General features: G+C 43.3%; 1 protein-coding gene and 1 long non-coding RNA gene across 2 annotated transcripts; one reads left to right on the forward strand and one right to left on the reverse strand.

The window, feature by feature from the left end:
• Positions 1,238-18,575, forward strand: FOXN1 (forkhead box N1). Its single transcript, XM_021415831.1, has 8 exons — positions 1,238-5,093; positions 6,375-6,875; positions 8,293-8,403; positions 10,625-10,752; positions 11,702-11,798; positions 15,807-16,014; positions 16,476-17,003; positions 18,163-18,575. The coding sequence occupies exons 1-8, from the start codon at positions 4,971-4,973 to the stop codon at positions 18,423-18,425; spliced, it is 1,959 nt and encodes a 652-aa protein (XP_021271506.1). The 5' UTR covers positions 1,238-4,970; the 3' UTR covers positions 18,426-18,575.
• Positions 6,783-14,724, reverse strand: LOC110407764. Its single transcript, XR_002444022.1, has 4 exons — positions 12,859-14,724; positions 12,027-12,197; positions 7,801-10,931; positions 6,783-6,905 (listed from the first exon to the last, which is right to left on the reverse strand). It is a non-coding gene; the product is annotated as an uncharacterized LOC110407764 (long non-coding RNA).

Here is an 18,784-nt window from a genome sequence, read left to right on the forward strand (position 1 = left end):
GTAATATGATGGAAGAAAGCAATTTGACATGGACTTACACTGCAGGGAGTGGAAAAAGAAAGGATGAATACTTAGGAGAAGACAAGCTACAAAATGACAGGAGAAAGGGACACCGAAGGGCAAAAAAGATGATCTTCTTGTATCTATGCCACTCCTCAGATCTACTGCAGGTCCATTTGCTCTGAATTCAGTTACATACTTGCTATGATCAGCCCACAAACACGCTTTGCCGTTATCTCATGTGCTAGTTTTACCTGCCAACCAAGTTGGTTATTCATGAAAGAATCACAGTTTCTGTATCATATTAACGACTTCAGCTCTTGGAATCAAGTCTGACTTCATGCTCAGATGTCTAGTATAAAGCAATGAAATTTCATACTGCTCATTCAGGAAACAGCACAATCATTCATCCAGAAAATAGGATAGAGTATGCAAAGGATAGGGTTTAGGAAATACCAGAGTTGCAAAGCTGGTAGGGAGAGCTAACGTCTTTTTTCATTAGGTTAACTGGTGTCGTTGGAAAGGTGCAGTGGTGTTTATATGAAGAGCAACAAGCTGTGGGGAAAACCAAGTCCAGATGATGAACTCAATCATCTTTGCTAAATTTTCCCATGTTTAGCTTTTTTTCTATGCTGAGCTCCCTTTCTGCTGACCAGAAGCCTCATTTTGTCTGTAAAGCCCCACTCATCCTACCAGAAAGCACTGGGATATCGCAGTACTCCTAACTGTTCTCAGCTGAGAGCATATCTGAGCATGGTGGCATTGCCCCATGTCTCTGTACTGCACACAGCGATCATTCAGCGACCAGCCCTGCCCACAGGTAACTCTTAATGAAGGGAAATAAACACTCATAATTCAGAAACGATCTCATAAAATGTGGCACCTTCCCTTATGTGAATGTAGCACCTTGATGTAGGTGACCCAGAATGATAGAATCATGGAATGGTTGAGTTGGAAGGGAATTAAAGATCACTGAGCTCCAACTCCCAGCTGTGGGCTGGTTGCCACCCACCAGATCAGACTGCCCAGGGCCCCATCCACCAAAATACTGGTGTACTTACAAGCATGTGGCCTCTGCTCCCAGGTTACAGCAATAGGACAAGAGGGGATGGCCTTAAGTTGTGTCAGGTGGGGCTCAGGTTGGGTATTAGGAGCAATTTCTCCTCCAAAAGAGCAGTGATGCAGTGGCACAGCTGCTCAGGGAGGTGGGGGAGTCCCTGTCCCTGGAGGTCTTAAGAACAGTGTAGATGTGGCACTGAGGGATGTGGTCAGTGGGCATGGTGGGGTGGGGTTGGACTTGGGGATCTGAGAGGTCTTTTCCAACTCTAATGACTCTGTGATTCTAATTTACCAAGCTGAGTTCATCCTCATCCAATCGATATCAATTCACACAATAAAACTCAAACCTCAAGCTCATACAAAATTATTCCACAACTATTCAAGTGGAATCAACACGTCTATGGAGCTCTCTTACACGTAAACTCATCCCATATAGTGGCATTCAGATTAGACATTGATCAGATCCTCTCTCAAGGTTACTTACATTGCTCTCAGAATAACTATTCCATAGGAATTTATTCACATTGGGAAGTTGTAGTGCAGCTACAGCCAAACCCTACTCCCTCCCTGAGGGCAGCAAACGCAGCTCACATAACACATTGCAGAAAGGGTCTCATGGTTGCAATGTTTCTTCACCCATACTTGAGATTATGGCTAATCCAGCCATCATGAATTAAGCTGATTTTCCACGTAGTCCCACTAAATAAGCAAAAGTCAAATGTGGGCAGTAACCACTGGATAACCATGAGAATTAAGAGTAGAACCCTTGAATAAGGAAGCAAAAATAGCAGAGTCAAGCTGAACGGACTCACAAACAGATCTAAAGGCAGAACAGAATACAATCCTTAGCAGCACTGCAAAAGCCATTCAAGTATCCTCAAGTATCATCAAGGAACAGCATGTACCAGAAATAGAAGAAAGAAAGCAGTCAGAAACCAATGTGGCAAAACCACAGTGTAGTACCCTGCTGTGTAGACTGAAATTCTGCTCCTGAAAGTGTTTTCTAAATACAGAGCAAGGCTTAGTGACAATTCATAGCTATTCGCAGCCACAACCCAGAGCAACATTCGGGGTCAGTCTGTTGGGTATAAGCTCAGAAAGAGGGTTTTGTGTTCATGGTAAGCCACAAAAAGCTCTGATTCTCATCAATAGTGCCTTTTTTCACCCAAAGATTTCCCATATAAAAATGACACGTAGAAAGATCCCTGTACAAGTGGCAAGTCCTACTCAAACATTTTTGGTCACTTCTACAACACTGGGATACTATTGGGAACATGATACTGTTGGGCACAGATTTTTATCTACAAACTTAAAAGTAGAACACAGGAGAAAGAAGAAATCCCAGATAGCTCCTTCTTTCTTGGGTTGGAACCCAGCGGTGTGACTTGGAGAGGAAAGAGATGATTTAGTGCTGCAGGGAGGGGGCAGAGGAGATCACACAACCAGTGTCAAGTGCGGAGCAGCAAGCTGCCTCGGGCATGCATGCAGGATGAATTACAAATTGGGGAACATCCAGAGCTCACCTTCCTCTCATGAAAACTGATCCCAGCCCCAAGGGATGGAGGGGCAGCATTTACAGTAAGGTACAGCTTTGGAGCAGCTCTGATGAGTTACACAGCCTAGTGCCGAGCTCTGGGGAAGCGCACCGTCGGCAAAATGCCTTCTGATGTCCAGAAACACACAAAAAGGGATTGTCTGAGCGATGGATGGGTGCCACAGGGCTCCAGTCATGCAGAGCTAATAGGTCAGCTGCTCCCTCGCTTGTCCACACGCTCAGCTGAGGTTACAGTTTCTCACCGATTTCTTTTTTTCTGAAGATAGTGATCCTATAACAGGAGCCAGAATTGTCACGCAACATTTACAGCAGTGAAATGGCATGGGCTGGGAGAAGAGGTTCCAGCTACATCTGGGACCATCACATTCCTTTTTCCAAATCAAAGCATCATTGTTTTCTTTCACAAGTCCCACATCTTGGCAACCCACAGTTTCCTCAGGTTCTCTCTCCCAGTAACAGTTGCATGACTTTATTGCAAATGATTTATTGCAACTCCGACTATTGACAGCCTCCAATGACCACAAGTTCATCTCTCTTATAGAAGGAAGTCAGTATGTGGTCTGGAATCTCTTTTCAAAAACCCATAGTAACAATGCAAACCACCACTAAGTGCAGGTTATCAGCTTGACCTTGCATCAGTACAAGGCTAGTTCCCATTTAATAACACTTTCGCTACGCAGAGAGATTTATCACAGCATTAAAAGGTCAATAAGACTCCTCCTTTCCTATCAGCCTCCATGAGACTGCAAAATAAAATTAATGAACAGAATCAGGCAAAATACTTGGAGGGGGGAGACAATAATAATTTGGTTTTCCTGGTCCACATTGTATTAACTCTCCACATAGCCATGACATACTCACTTTGTTTCTGGCATGCCCAATGCCTTTAGCCAATGCTTTTTCTCTGGTCTTAGTGGTAAAACTAATGGGAAGAGAAAAACTTCAGGTGTTATTATACTCTGCAGTCAAAGCTTTGTGACTTAGTTATTCTCTTCCTTTCACTGATCTGATTTTATTGAAACCAGTCTCTTCCCTTTTCTTTATTTGTGTGCATTTGTCCAATGCCTCTTGCGATGAAAAAGCCATTAGGCAGGACATGTAACTGCACAAAAGCTCTTAATGAAATTCTAATGCTTAAGACCACAAATTAGGCAGTGGGGTTGAAGAACTGCAGTATAAAGGAGAGGTCAGATATGGCTTTATATAACCTGGAGATAAGTGGGAAAACTGCATTAAGAGAACAGACAGCCTGCAACAATCACAAATATACACACGTACACATTTCCAAGTTGTCAGTTTTCCCACCCGCTCCTTTCAAGAGGAGTTTTACATATATCTCCTCATCAACCTCCAGTTCAGCTACTGGGAATGGGGCCTGTGCCCAAAACACGGTGAACTTTAGTTCACATCATTTCTTTCCTGATACACTCGAGGTCTTACATGTGATTTCCAAGCCTCATTGTACTTCATCCCCTTGGGCAGTGCAATCTAACTCATCATAAATACAGATTTCTCTTTGAACTGTAAGAGCAAAATAGATTTTCCACATTTTTAAGTGATACATCTTTGTAAGCCAAACCCGATAACCCCTTCAGTTATTTACCTAACAGCCATTTAAACACGTGGCAAAGACTTTGTCAATTAACCCTTGAGGTGCCTTTTTTTCCTGACTTATACCCCGCAATCTCAGTGGTGCCTTTGCAATTTTACTGTAAATTTACAGTGAAAAAGGACTACAAAAAAAAAAATGGAAAACAAACTTCTGGAAGATTGAATCCATTCATCTTACTCTGACAAATATCATTAGATATGTCTGAAATATCTGAAGATCAAAGACAGGGAACTCATTGAATACCTGAGATTTAAATTGTGCAAAACATAAGGAATTGATAATAGAAAAAAAGCAAAACTATAAGCTGATGGTACTCATCAGTCTTAAGTAATGATAGGAACAAACTCCTTTGTTGTATGTAGTCCCACTAAGAGCAATTGTAGTTAATTAATATAGCTGTCTCTCAGTAAAGCAATATTGCTAAATTTTCTTAAGTCCAAAGTAATACATTTTCATTAACTTATGAATCCACAGGCAAAAAAATGTAATTATTTCTATTAAAAATAGTGGTAAATCTGCATAACGCTGTATCACACTTCATTGTAATTATGCCTAGATAACAGTTCTCTGAGAGCTACAGGAAGAACTCAGATTAGGAATATCCTTATTATTAGAATAGGTTATTGCCTAGCAGAATATCTTACGCTGTAACAGGGTGGTTTCTTTTACATTTTAAGTTTTAGAAAATATTTATTGAAATTTTCCTTCGTTCTGACAGAGTTTCCATCTGAAGCGGATTTGGTAATGGTTTCACTACTTCAAGATCAATCTAATATTAAATTTTCTTCTTCGGACACTTTGGAAAGGGACCAACAAGAAGACCTCATGAAGACACCAGGGGATTCGGTATCCCCAATTCAGCACACGGTGAGTGCCAAAAACCTGTGTTGTTCTCCTCCCCCAGAGGTACGAGCTCGGGTAGACCCACACACCCATATGGATATGAATGAAAAAAGCTCTCCCCCATGTTCCACTCTGCAGAAATCCCCTTGAGATTTCTTGAAAACTGGTTCTTGCATATACTCCTTTACCTGTTCTCCTGTAAGAGCACCTTGGATTTAGAGAGGTAAGGGGGAAAAGGGACTATGTGATAATCTGACATTACTTTTTGTATATCACTGTACATTACTCTCCCACATAACAGCAACAAGACAAGAGGAGATAGCCCCAAGTTGTGGCAGGAGAGGTTCAGGTTGGATATGAGGAACAACTCCTCAGATAGAGTAGGGATGCAGTGGCACAACTGCCAGGGAGGTAGGGGAGCCCCCATCCCTGGAGGTGCTCCAGAACCACGGAGATGTGGCACTGATGGACGTGGTCAGTGGGCACGGTGGGGTGGGTTGGGGCTGGACAGGAGGATCTTGAAGGCCTCTTCCAACCTGAATGATTCTGAGATCCTGTGCTTGTTTTCCCTTCACTGAACATAATAACTTGCTCTTGACTTCAGCATGTCTTCCCAAAAAGCATCCAAGATGTTACTCACCATTGACGTCAGGGAAAATATGCATAATTTCTAAGCTGTATGTGTTCAGCTCCAGGACCCAGACACGGGTTCTTGTTAAACCTTTCCCCTATAGATTAAAGAGTCCTTGAGAAGCTGTTAATTTCATTTTGCTAACAAAAGGGAAGGGAGGAGATGAGACAGGAAGGAGGTGAAACTGTCTGCCCAGGCCCTCCATGGCTCACGGAATGAGTGTGGTTACACTAATGAGAGGAAGTGATGTAACTGGCAACGTATCAGGCAGCGTGTAACACTAAGAACGAGCTCAAGTCCATTTGATTAAACTTGTGTATGACAAGATTTGCACTTACTATATTCCTGTCATTTAATCTTTCATCATTTGATAATACATCATCTTTCCTCTGAAACTGACAGATCAGTGAGGCAAAAGTTGCCTATCACATCCTGTTTTCCAAGGATAGCTGACAGATTAGGGTTATTTCAGTCTTCTTAATTATTCTATCAACTTTCCTTTAAACAGGTTTGGACACCAGGTAATGAGAAAAACCTTTCAAGCTTTATCTGTGTGGAGGTGGTAGGACTAGTAATTTTCTAATTATCGTCAATAAGATGGGTTTTTAACATACTGGAAAAATATTTGTTCATCCTAGCCCTAAATAAATGCCATTTAATAAATGTCATTGCAGGATAATCCCAGCTACAACTGCCAACCATACGAATCAGACAGGACAGAAAGGAAGAGCTCCGAGTCCTCCCACAGCCCCAGCCCTGCTTCCCCGGCCCAGGACCAGCTCCTTGGGAGATACCCCACGAGCCAAGGGATTCACTGCGGCAAGAACAAATTCCACGTCTCCTTCAGCGCGGAAAAATTCCGACGGTACAGTTACGAGGAAAACACCGTAGGAAATTACGACAGGTTCCTCAAGAGCAGCAGGAACCCCTTTCACCCCTACAAGAGGCAGATCAGCGAAGACGTCTTCCAGGAAGCACAGCAAGGCCTTCCACCTGAAGGCCCGCCATTCAAAAACACCAGAAGTATCGACGGTTTTGAGAGCCTCCCAGCATCCACGGGCCCTGATGAGTCAGAATCATTTCCAACACATGTTCCAAACATCTCCTCCGAACAGTCGTGGTGTAACAGTCTCCAGTACAGCACCACAGGTCAAGACCACAGTTCACAAGTCATGGTCAGTTGTCTTTTCTATTATTTTTTTTTCCTGTGTTTAATTGGAAAAAAATATACGCTTTTGGAATTATTTTATCTCAGTGTGACTACATGGATTTTAACCTCTTCTGAAGTTGTAGGCTAGAGCTCATGATAGATATTTATAGTTAAAAAGCTCCCTGTTTTGTTGTTTTTCCTTCTGAAAAACAATTCTCAGAAAGGTGTCCATGGGCAAAGGATTTTCCAGTAGACAAGAGCCTTAAAAATTCAAATCCTTCCCGATAACAGGTTTTATATCATGTCATCAATCAGCATTCTCAAGGGACAGAAGCTTATGGTGTTTTTTCAAGCATGGCACAGGCTGCCCAGGGAGTTGGTGGGGTCCCTGTCCCTGGAGGTGTTCAGAACCATGGAGATGTGGCATTAAGTGACATGGTCAGTGGGTAACATTGGTGGTAGGTGGATGGTTGGACTGGATGACCTTAGAGCTCTTTTCCAACCTTAATGATTCTGTGACTTGTGAGGACATGTGCATCTGAGAATGTACATAGATTTCTTACAATGCCTTTGCTGACCTGCATTTTTTCTTGGCACCAATAGAAGAGAGACTACAAGATATCAGTACTACTTACTTAAAATTAAATAAAAAATCTATTTATAGTGTGTGTCATGTGAAAGTATGAGGGGTCATACACCATGTGGTAGTATCTCTACAAGATATCTCTGCTATGATCCAAAGTGTAAACCCTATCTTCACAGTCTCGTGCAGACAAAACCAATGAGCACACCTGCCAGGAGAGGGCCCTGATCACTGGCTCTGAACTGGTTTTGATACAAAGAATTGCAGGGTTATTGAAAAAAAAGAGGGGTAAAAAAGGAACAAAAATAACCTCTAAATGAGCTAAGACAATTCGGCTAGGAACAGGGGACGTTTTCAGGATACATACCCACAGATTGAAGCCACTCAGACTAAGGAGGAAGTTGATCTAAATCTCTTATTTCCTGGATAAATAATATAAACTCAGATCAGATTAGTTTAATGCAAAATCTGTAAGCAGTTAATGAGAAAAAACCCATTTTCTTCCCAAATTCTTGGGCTGCAAAGAACGTAAGATTAGCACCGCATGAGCCCTATACAAAGCACCTCTGACTACTCAGACCAGCTACTCATTGATGTCTCCACTGGTTCCATTAACGTGCAACTTCAAAGTTCCTGCACAGCTCACAAGCTGCTTGCAAGTTGATATTTCTGGATAAAAAAAATCATCTGATGCTCACCAAAATAGCACAGACATTAGTCAATACTGGATGTGGCACTGGGTTGACAAGAGGATAGTAGTAATAAGCATCAGGTATAATGAAAGACAAGTCAGGACAGTAACTGATGGGATTAAATTGAGGTGTTTTCTCTAATAATGCTTTCCTTACATATTTTCTAGCAGGATTCAGACCTCAAGCTTAGGACATCCCCACTGGAAGGGCAGCCTGGGTTGTACTGCTATCAGCCCCAAGTGCAGCAGATGTACTGCCCCTCACATCCCTTCCACCAGGTCAGTACCATACGTAGAACCAAAAATGCTGTGTTTCTTGCACCAGAGTCATACAGTAGTTACGGTAACAGCCCAAAAACCAGATGAAACAATACCCCCTTTTAAAGTAAATAACAGCGAGACAATGCTCACTCTCCCTGAGTTTGGTGGCACATCCATCTCTTTTGCAATCTTTTGGCCCTTGCATCATCCCCAGTGAAAGAATATTCAGCTGAAGCATAACTGACCATAATGCTGATGCATGACAATGCATGATATTCAGGCTATATATATATAAAAAACATATAACTGAAATGACCACCCTTCCCTCATCACTGCTGTTTTGATACCGGTAATATGACTACTTATCTGCATTAAGCACATTCAAAAAACCCACAACATTACAGCTGAAATGTCTTCTGGGAACTGCTAGGCAAGACACAACAAGCACTTCAGGAGGAGAAAGTCTCCCATCCACCTGCAGGCTGGCAGAGTGACAGCTCTCCTACAAGCAGCAGGCTTTGGTTAGACTGCAGTGATTGTGCTACTTGATGTTACTGTAGTAAAAGCTTGGCAACGGATTCTACTAATCAAAGAAAAGTGAGGGGTATCAGCAGCCAAAGTCATAACAGGTTGAGATGCCATCGTCAGACGCTAGCAAATGGGCAGTGATACAAGACAGAAGAAATGGAATAACACCTTTTGCATGTATTAATGTTTTACCTTTCAAATTTGAATGGAACGGACAACTTAAATCACTACGGAGTTAAACTCAGGACGGCCCCCTAGCCTGGAGCAACTACACCTCTCTTTTCATTAAGGGATGAGAGAGATCGACTCCTTCATTAACTCGGTCCAAACGATAAAGTGGCCTCACCTTCCCCTTTGCTGGACACAGCACAAATGGTGACTCAGCCGGAAAATTACTTCTTATTGACCTGAAAGAAGTGGCAGACACTGCTGAAGCCACCAACCCACCCACCATAAAACACGGACACCTTTCATCCAGCAGTGTGACTGCAGAACCAGCTCCAGCCAGTCGTACCAGACCATTCCCCAGCCTTGCTCCCTCAAAAAGGAGTAATGAGACCAATAAAACAGAAATGATCACGAAAACGCCCAGTTCTTGCTTTTGGTAGCAACATCCCAACCAGTTCCTTCTTAGAACCCTTTCCTTTCAAAGAGCCACTGAAACCAATGGCAGTAAGAAACTAAGATGCATAAATTAATTACCAGGAAAATTTTCTTGATGACTCTGAAAAATCTATATTAGAGTCCTTAGAGGAACCATAACAAAAACTCATGACACAGGGCTTGTAGAGGTGAGCAGCACCGCACCAGAACACGGCTCAGCAACCTTTGAGCGCTAGCAAAGGCATGCAAGCAGATTTTTAATAGCCCGTGACACGATTCCTAATTTTGGCCGTGCCCTACCCCTGGCATCTGGAAAGATTCAGCTGTAAGAGGCAGAAATTCCTCTCTCACCAATCCCGAGTTGAGTGGGAGCCTTCGCCGCACCAAGAGCCAACTGATGCTATCTCACCTCCGTGGGGCAGTGCTCCTTTGTTCTCGAAAGCTGCTTGCCAGCAGGTTGGAATTGTAATTCGGGACAGAAAAAATACGTGACCAACCGCTGCGATAGGAAACGGAGAGCAAAGCGGCAGAAACTCTGTTGCAATCACGGCAAGCTACATGCAGTATTTCCTTTGACCTCCCTGTTTTTTTGCGTTGGTATATTTCTGTTGGGGTGACCTCACGATGGGCCATCCATTGCTGAGTGTATTGAGAACTGGGCATGCCTGGGGATCTCTTGAAGAGATGCCATGAAAAGGATGGCTGAAGGAGTAAATTCTTTAAGTCTATGCAATTGTGCATGGTCTGGAAACGATAGATAGGGTCTAACGACCCATTTTTCACAACAACTCAGTAGCATAATGGGCAATAATTAACAAAAAAAAACAAAACAGTTCTTTAGCATGGAACTCACTGCAACAGAACTGGTAGCAGCCGACATCCCAGCCCACTCCTCTCCTGCTTCTCTTCCTCCTTAAGCACTAACCAGTAACACCAATGGTTTTCAATACCACACTAGAAAGACTTCAGTTCTGCCTTTGCATAACAGCTATTAAATGTAGGTGGAGGACAATATCCTCCGAATTAAAGCTTAGTATTTCTATTAAGAAAGAAACATTCTGAGAACTCGTTGCCAAGCCAAGTGACATCTCTTTGGTTGTCTCTCCAGTACCCATCAGGAGGCAGCTACCCAGTGACTTACATCACCTCTTCGCACTACCCCTACCAAAGGATTGCTCCTCAAAGCACTCAAGAATCCCAGCAGCCTCTGTTTCCCAAACCCATCTACTCCTATAGGTAAGAAAACATTTTTTCAACACTTAATGCTGCAGGAAATACACTGTCTACTCATGGCATATTTTCAGCATAATTTGCAACAAGGTGCTTACTTGTCCTGTTCCCAGTGTGCTCTGTCCTGCTTGTATGAATCACAGCGTGCTCCAGACACTGGGGCCAAAGCAGAGGGAAATGAGATGCTGTAAAGAAGAAAAGCAAAGCCTTTCTCTAACGAAAGTCTAAGGTGCTGCAAATCAGCACAAGACTAATCACAATTAGGTGTCTTTGCGGGACCTGTATTAGTGCTGTTTAATTCCCCACTAACTAGGTTGAAAGGAATGCCTAGAAAACACATCAGATATACTGCTTATCACATAGGATTAGCCCCCAAACGTTACTCTAGTGAAGCAGGTCAGACTAATTTTAATTATACCTTCTGTCACTCAGCTTGATACTTTCCATGTGCCCTTTATCAATGTGAGCACTGAAGCACAACCTTAAAAACCACAGCCAGGATTTAAAGGTCTTGACTCCATTTTCCATCATATTACTTGAAGTTCGTATTGGACATGAGCTATTCATATTCTACATGGATTTCGACCATTGCATCTAAGAGTGATGCTTAGACAGCTGAGTGGGAACTGTCAGCATCATTGGTATTCACAGAACCATTCAGGTTGGGAAAGACCTCTCAGATCCCCATGTCCAACCCCAACTCACCCCCACCGTGCCCCACTGACCACATCCCTCAGTGCCACATCCCCATGGCTCTGGAACACCTCCAGGGACGGGGACTCCACCACTCCCTGAGCTGCCGGTACCAACGCATCACTGCTCTTTTGGAGAGTAAATCATTCCTAATACTCAACCTGATTCCTGCTCTGAGAGTGAAAGCCATGGTCATTACGAGCTCTGTGACAAACATTGTCTTTTCCAACAAGCTAAAACACTTTTATTTCTCTCCCCAAAGCATCCTGATCTTCATGGCACTCAAAAACAGCAAGACGGGCAGTTTGCCAGTCAGCGAGATTTACAATTTCATGACAGAGCACTTTCCTTATTTTAAGGTGAGTTCGGTGCCTGGGGAGAATATTATGAGCACAGCACAGTACGTAGTGCTACTTAACACAACAGTTTAAGAACAGCTCCTACTTTGAGCTTGCATAGATAACAAGCGGCCACTCCTCACTAACAGCTTGTAAAAGGGATAAATATTTCTAAAAACATTATCCCTTCCTCTCAGATCTCAGATACAGGCAGAACTGGTCCTGTGACTTCCCCTGCCATGACAGTACCTCCAGACTCATGGAAGCAGAGGCATGGGGATGTCTTCATAGAATAGCTGAGTTGGAAGGGACCTTTAAAGGCCATCAGGTCCCACTCCCTGCAGTGAACAGGGACACCCACAGCTGCATCAGGTGCTGGAGCTGGGGTGTCATCTTAGGCAACATCATCTCTGGCATGCCCTGTAAAAGGAGAAGTACAAGATGTGATAAATGGTACTAAGCTCATAATTACATGGTCATGCTGGTGAAGGCATGGGTGCCCGGCTTGCACCAGATGCTATTGAGATTTAAATCCATGCTGTAAGAGCAAATGGCTTCTTGCACTTGGGATGCAGGTGGGGAGAGATGAGTCAGCACGCAGCCCCAGAGCAGAGGGATTACAGTTAGATCTAAGGAGAGCTGTAATTGAATCGCCGGCTGCTGCTCCACATGGAGCTTTGTTCTTGCTGATTCCCCAAAAACGTCTTGCTAAACATCCAGAGCAAGTGGCCCACAGCTGTTAGCAAGACCCAAAACAAAAGCAACGTGAGTCTGTGGTGCTTTCTATTGCAAATAAACATGCAGCAATTCAAATAGACTTAATGCAACTACAAAAGGATGATTCAGATACCCATGTTAAGAAAAGTGCACTAAGAATCATTAAGAATAACTGTCCTGGTCAATTTTGCAGCAGTGTCAAGTGGTTTTGAGGAAAAACAACAACAACAACAACAAAAATTAAATATGCCAGTAATCAGAGAAATGGCAAACATATCATGAAGGAATTCATTGGGATCCATTCAACTTTTGTGTTCCCAGAACCCCAGATTCCTCCCATAGGAATCACAAGTTCCTCTATTACCTGTTACAAATGAGAGAAGGGAATATAAATAGAGAGCCCAGCCATCCTCATTCCAAAAGTATCCCATGATAACACGATGAGTTCCAACCCAAGGAAAATGGGCACAGTGGCACATGGCAAGAGCAAAAGAGCTGTGAAGTGCTCCCATCTTCAATACAAGAACAAACGTCAAGAGGTGTATTTCAGCCATTGCAATACTGTTTTCCACAAACTTATCAAGAGCTGCAAAAAGTATGAATAACACAAAGAAAAATAATTGAGAGTTGTGAATGAGGTCCTGTGCCACCAGCGTCCTGAAGTTGGTATTGTGCAGAACTACAATTTAAATAACTCTTTTAGCCCTAATCTAAACCTCGCTCTTCTCATTCATCAGAGCCCAGCTGTTCCACTGGGAGGTCTTCTTGCAGATCCTCGTGGCTTTTTCTTCAATTATTTAAAAGTCAGTGGGAATGATGTCACTGTCTTCATGTACGTTAAAGGAAAAGAATGGTGCAGGGGTTATAATTGGAACAGTTCAAGTTTTGTGACTTTTTTCTGCTTTTTTTTTTTTTCATTTTTTTTACTTAGAAATACAATCAATAATTGAATATTTTCATCCCAAACATCCCTAAAATAAGCACAGAATAAGCAAATGTGCTTATAAGGACTGAGCCCTACCTCCATCTGGTCCTTATGACAGCCCATTATCAATATATGGCAAAAAACATATCTTGGAGAAACTTAAAGAAATATAGAAATCAGCAAACAGCATTGTGTTGGTGCAACAGAACTCAGTAAACAGCAGGATTCACCAGGGGGAGGGGAAGCAATTAAAGTAGAACTGAAGCAGAGTACAAGTGTATGTAGAATCTTGCTGGGAGACATGAGATGATACAAGCCTAGTCAAATTAACTCATATTCGCTGCCACAGCAAATTTAGTTTCTATGATGCAACGATCTCATTTCTAGTTGAAACACAGCAATCCAACTCCTACGTCCCAAAAAAAAAAAATCATCTACACAGCTGAAGGTGAATTACTCTTTGATGTACCTCTCCCTTCTCTTGAGACCTAGATTTAAAGAGAAAGGGTTTTGCAAGATCACTGAACTCTTTAAACTTCAAGAGGCTGTCGGGATCAGTGGGTCTGCACAACAATCTCTTTTGGCTCGTCATCTTTTTTTACTTCAGTGCGATTAGCGAGTTCAACGCTGAGCTTTCATCTTGTTAATTGGGTTATTACCGGTGGTCCAAGATGTCGGGAAGATCCAATGGAGCCTAATTCCACATAGCTTCTTCCACAGTGCTCTGGAAGCAACGATGGCCAGATAGAGCTGCAGCAAGACAGCTCCAACCATACAATTGTAACTTCAGCAGGCAGAGCTCGCTTCATTAACCAAGCATCACATGTGAAAATAAAAACTGGTGACAGAGCAGTACTTCTAACGCTTTGCTGGAGCATTCCTTCGGGGCCCAGCTAGGTAAACAACTATTTTTCGCTGCTCAGCAGTACCGAGTTTAATGCAAGAACCTGTTCAACTCTTGGCACCGCTCCCCAGAATAAATCCGTGTACTTTTTGCTTTTACGTTCCTAAAACGATCTCACCGTTCACACCCCCACACATCTGAAAACCTCTGAGAAACACACACCACTCCCAGCGCTGAGCAGAAATACTAATTATCCTGTCTAGATACAGACGGAGGTTTGTGCAGCCTCACACACAGCCAGGAGCACGAGCACTCTCCCAGGTTAGCGCAGGCAGTCGCTAATTGCACATTTTACCTTAGAGAAAGTTGTATTTGCTTTTGGAGGTGGCAGAAAGCAGCTTGGATGTGATCTGCAAGGGACAAAAACGGTCACCGTAGAACCACTGAGGCTGGAAAAGACCTCCCAGACCCCCAGGTCCAACCCCAACCCACCCCACCATGCCCACTGACCATGGCCCTCAGTGCCACATCCCCACCACTCTAGAACACCTCCAGGAATGGGGACTCCCCCACCTCCCTGGGCAGCCTGAGCCAACGCATTCCCACTCATCTCCAGTCTTACCCTATAGCAGAAAGGGCTGTAAAGGGGTTGGGTTGGATTTTTATATTTGTTTTTTAATAAGAGAAGCTCAGGTTGACTCACCTACAGGGTTGGCCAACAAAATGGTGAAATGCTGACATCAGGTGGACAAAAGGGTAGAAACGGTGCTGTTAGGAAAGCAAAATACTTCCTGTTGTAGGAAATAACACCTATTCAACTTTCACAACTAAGCAATATTTTGAACGACGAAGCAACTATTAAATTTATTAAGTTTATCAGGAATTTGTCAGAAATGGAAAATGTGGTCTTTCCCAGCTTGTGGTGAAGGACCGCCTTGGGGGACAAGGAGTTAATGTTCCAACAGAAGAATCTGAAGGTCAAGTTTCATAGAATCTATAGACTTCTATGATTCTGTAGAATTTCTATAGAGGTCTGTGATTGTATAGAATTTCTGTAGAAGACAAGGAAGTGACACATCAGCAATTTGCCATAAGAACCCTAGGATACAGATCAGCACACTCATTTTCAGTGTCTCAATGCGATGGATGATGTCTTTTCCCTCCTTGCATTTGGCTGCAATACTGTCCTCAGAGTAAGGAAGGGATTTAGCTTGACCAGAGACCACCTAAACACAAACAGAAGAATCACTTTAATGCATTGTGAAGTTGAAAGGACCTCCCAGCTTCCACCACTGGCTTAAAAATAAATGTAAAGCAAAAAGGTGCAGCAATCAGATGTAGAAATCTGTATCTCACTTGTAGGGCATGAGATTAAACCATTTGGGCCTATGAATAACTCTCCTTCTAAAATACCAGTTTCATCACGTAGAAAATATCACCTAAGCAGTATTTCTTATAAAATCACCAAATGGAGAAATCTCTATGGGATTGATTTATTCTTTTTCCTTGAAATACCGTTCTTAGATTGGCTTTGTTTTTCCAGACAGCCCCGGATGGCTGGAAGAACTCGGTGCGGCACAACTTATCCTTGAACAAATGCTTTGAGAAAGTTGAAAACAAATCAGGCAACTCCTCTCGGAAAGGCTGTTTGTGGGCTCTGAACCCGGCCAAGATTGACAAGATGCAGGAGGAGCTGCAGAAATGGAAGAGGAAAGATCCAGTGGCTGTGAGGAAGAGTATGGCAAAGCCAGGTCAGTAATAAGTGTGCATGTTAGTTCTCAAGCAGCGGTCCCCAGAACTTGCTTTGCAATGCACACCAAGCTGTATAACAGAGTTTATACATAACTTAGGAAATATTTAAGGATGTTTTCCTTAATATAAAGTCAAAAAAAGCAGAATTAAAGGCCAGGTTTTGCTTCTAAATGGGCACAAAGCTGTTCTATCGTAATGCTTAGTGAGATGTTAAAGCAAAAGAATAAGTTCCATAAAATAAAAATTGAAGTCAGCTGATAAATACTCAATCTTTAAGTGGGACGATATAATTTACCTAATACACGCTCAGCACTGATTACTTAGAAGAACATTTCAGGCTTTTGGAGTTATTACCCTACAGGCTAGCACCTTTGCACTCATCCATTCCCTGGCTGCAAGCTATGACGATGAAGGCTCTGCAGGAAATACCTCATGGATTTTGTTTCTCTTTGTTTTGTAGAAGAGCTTGACACACTGATAGGTGACAAAGGTGAAAAGCTGCGATCTTCCCTCATGTCCTGCAGCCCTAATGGTGTTGCAGGTGCATCCCTCTCCAGGCAGATGGCAGTCCAACCCCACTCCTTGGGCGAGCCCCCGCTTTCCTCTCTACCACAGCCTCTACATCCCATCCACGCATCATCAGGAGCTCTCCATGCCAAGAACACGTTGCCAAACTTGCTCGGAGGGCAGCAAACTGCATGCTACACGGCCCCACAGGGCTTCCCTCCAATCTCAAGTGCGTTAATGCCGCAGACACCCGACCATCAGACAATGTTTCCCTCCGGGGAGGCTCCAAACGAACTGCGGGGTCAACCCAGCACCACCCAGGACTCCCCACTGCCGGCCCAGACCCCCCCGAGCTGTGGTGTGAAGGTGATGACAGAGCACTGCACGGCCCGCACGGTGCCCGACCCTTTGCTGCAGGAGGGGGACCTCAGCAACGACATCGATGCTCTGAACCCATCCCTCACCGACTTTGATCTCCAAGGTAGGGATCCGAGGTAGTTCTACAGCGTAGATTTAGGCGTACTACATCACAGCCCAACACAGCAACAGTATTCTGGCCACTGCCCCAGGAATCACAGAGTTGTTCATGTTGGGAAAGAACTCTAAGATTGTGAGTCCAATCTTCAACCCCTCTCCACCATGCCCACTCAGAATCATTCAGGTTGGAAAAGGACTCTGAGATCAGGAGTCCAACCATCCTGAGTCCCCACCATACCCACCCATAAAATCACAGAATCATTACAATTGGAAAAGCCCTCAAAGATCACCACGTCTGGCCGCCAACCCATCCCCACCATGCCCATTATAACCATGGCCCGCAGGATGAAATCTTCAGTGATGAAGATGAAAAACACGGCCCTCCTCCTGCAGCCCCTTACCAAGTGCTTTCTCTGAGATAAGTCCAATGGAAAGATGAGAAACTTCCTGTCACACTTTAGGAAAAAAGTCTTACAGTCATAGAATGGGTTGGGTTGGAAGGAACCTCAGAGATCATCTAGTTCCAACCTCTGCGCACAGGCCTTAGCCACTAACTAAGGCACCAGCTCAGGCTGTCCAGGGCCCCATCCAACCAGGCCTTGAACACCTCCAGGGATGGGGCATCAAGTCCTATTTCTGATTTTTTTTTTTTAATCAGGTAATCGCATGTCCAGTAATTTAGTATGCCATTCAGATAAGCTATGTCATACAAAGACAAGAAGCCCAGCTGTGCAGTAATAGTATCTGCAGATTCACTTTCATGCTCTTACAAAAAATGACGGAGGCAATTTCCCCCTTTCAAAATAGTGGTTTTCTTTCAACAAGAAGTTACACTTCATAAGGACATGGCTGGTGGTCATGGTGGGGATGGGCTGATGGTTGGATTTGATGGTCTTAGTGGTCTTTTCCAACCTTAATGAATCTGTAATTCTATGATACATTTGCAACAGAATCTTGCCAATTTTCAAGTAAAATAATTATCTTAACACTGCTTTCTCCAAGATTTAAGTTTTTATGGAGACAGACTAATAACAACTAAACAATCACAAGTGACTAAGAATACTTACACATACAGCACACACAACAACATAATTACCTACTTCTCAGGTGCTTCAAAACACATGGGTAAAGAAAGTTAATCAACCTTTTCTGTTTTGTCCCAGGCAATCTCTGGGAGGAGCTGAAGGATGACAGCCTCGCTGTGGACCCCTTGGTTCTCATTTCATCATCCCCAACGTCTTCCCAGTGTTTCCCTTCTCACTGCCAGATGGAGAACAGCAACACAGTCACCGTCCCAAATGGAACCCCACACAGCAACCTACCCGACCTCCAGCTCACTACCCTTTACTCTGCCTTTATGGAGTTGGATACAGTGTCTCCTGCCTACCTGAGTAATCCTGGATCCAAACCTATAGCACTAATGTGAACCACAGACCATCCCAGTTATCATTTTTTTTGTCCAAACACAGCCCAAACCATCACACACACCTGACTGACGTCTGCTACAAGAGCTGAAACTGTGCCCATTGGAATAAGAGACCTTCCAGAACTCATCTGCAGGATATGTAGCTTTACAATAATAATTTTCTACAGATACTAAAAAAAAAAAAAAAAAAAAAGAAAGAAAGAAAGAAAAAAAGGAAAAAAAAAACCTATTTAAAGATAACATTGTTAACTGCTGTGCCATTCAACACCATTTTATTAAGGCACTCATCTTCTGCATCTTCCTGAAACAAATGACTATAAGAAGAAAACTAACAATTTTCAGATATTTTTTATGAAAGC

The sequence above is a fragment of the Numida meleagris genome, chromosome 18, assembly GCF_002078875.1.
Source record: "Numida meleagris isolate 19003 breed g44 Domestic line chromosome 18, NumMel1.0, whole genome shotgun sequence".
Lineage (NCBI taxonomy): Eukaryota > Metazoa > Chordata > Aves > Galliformes > Numididae > Numida > Numida meleagris.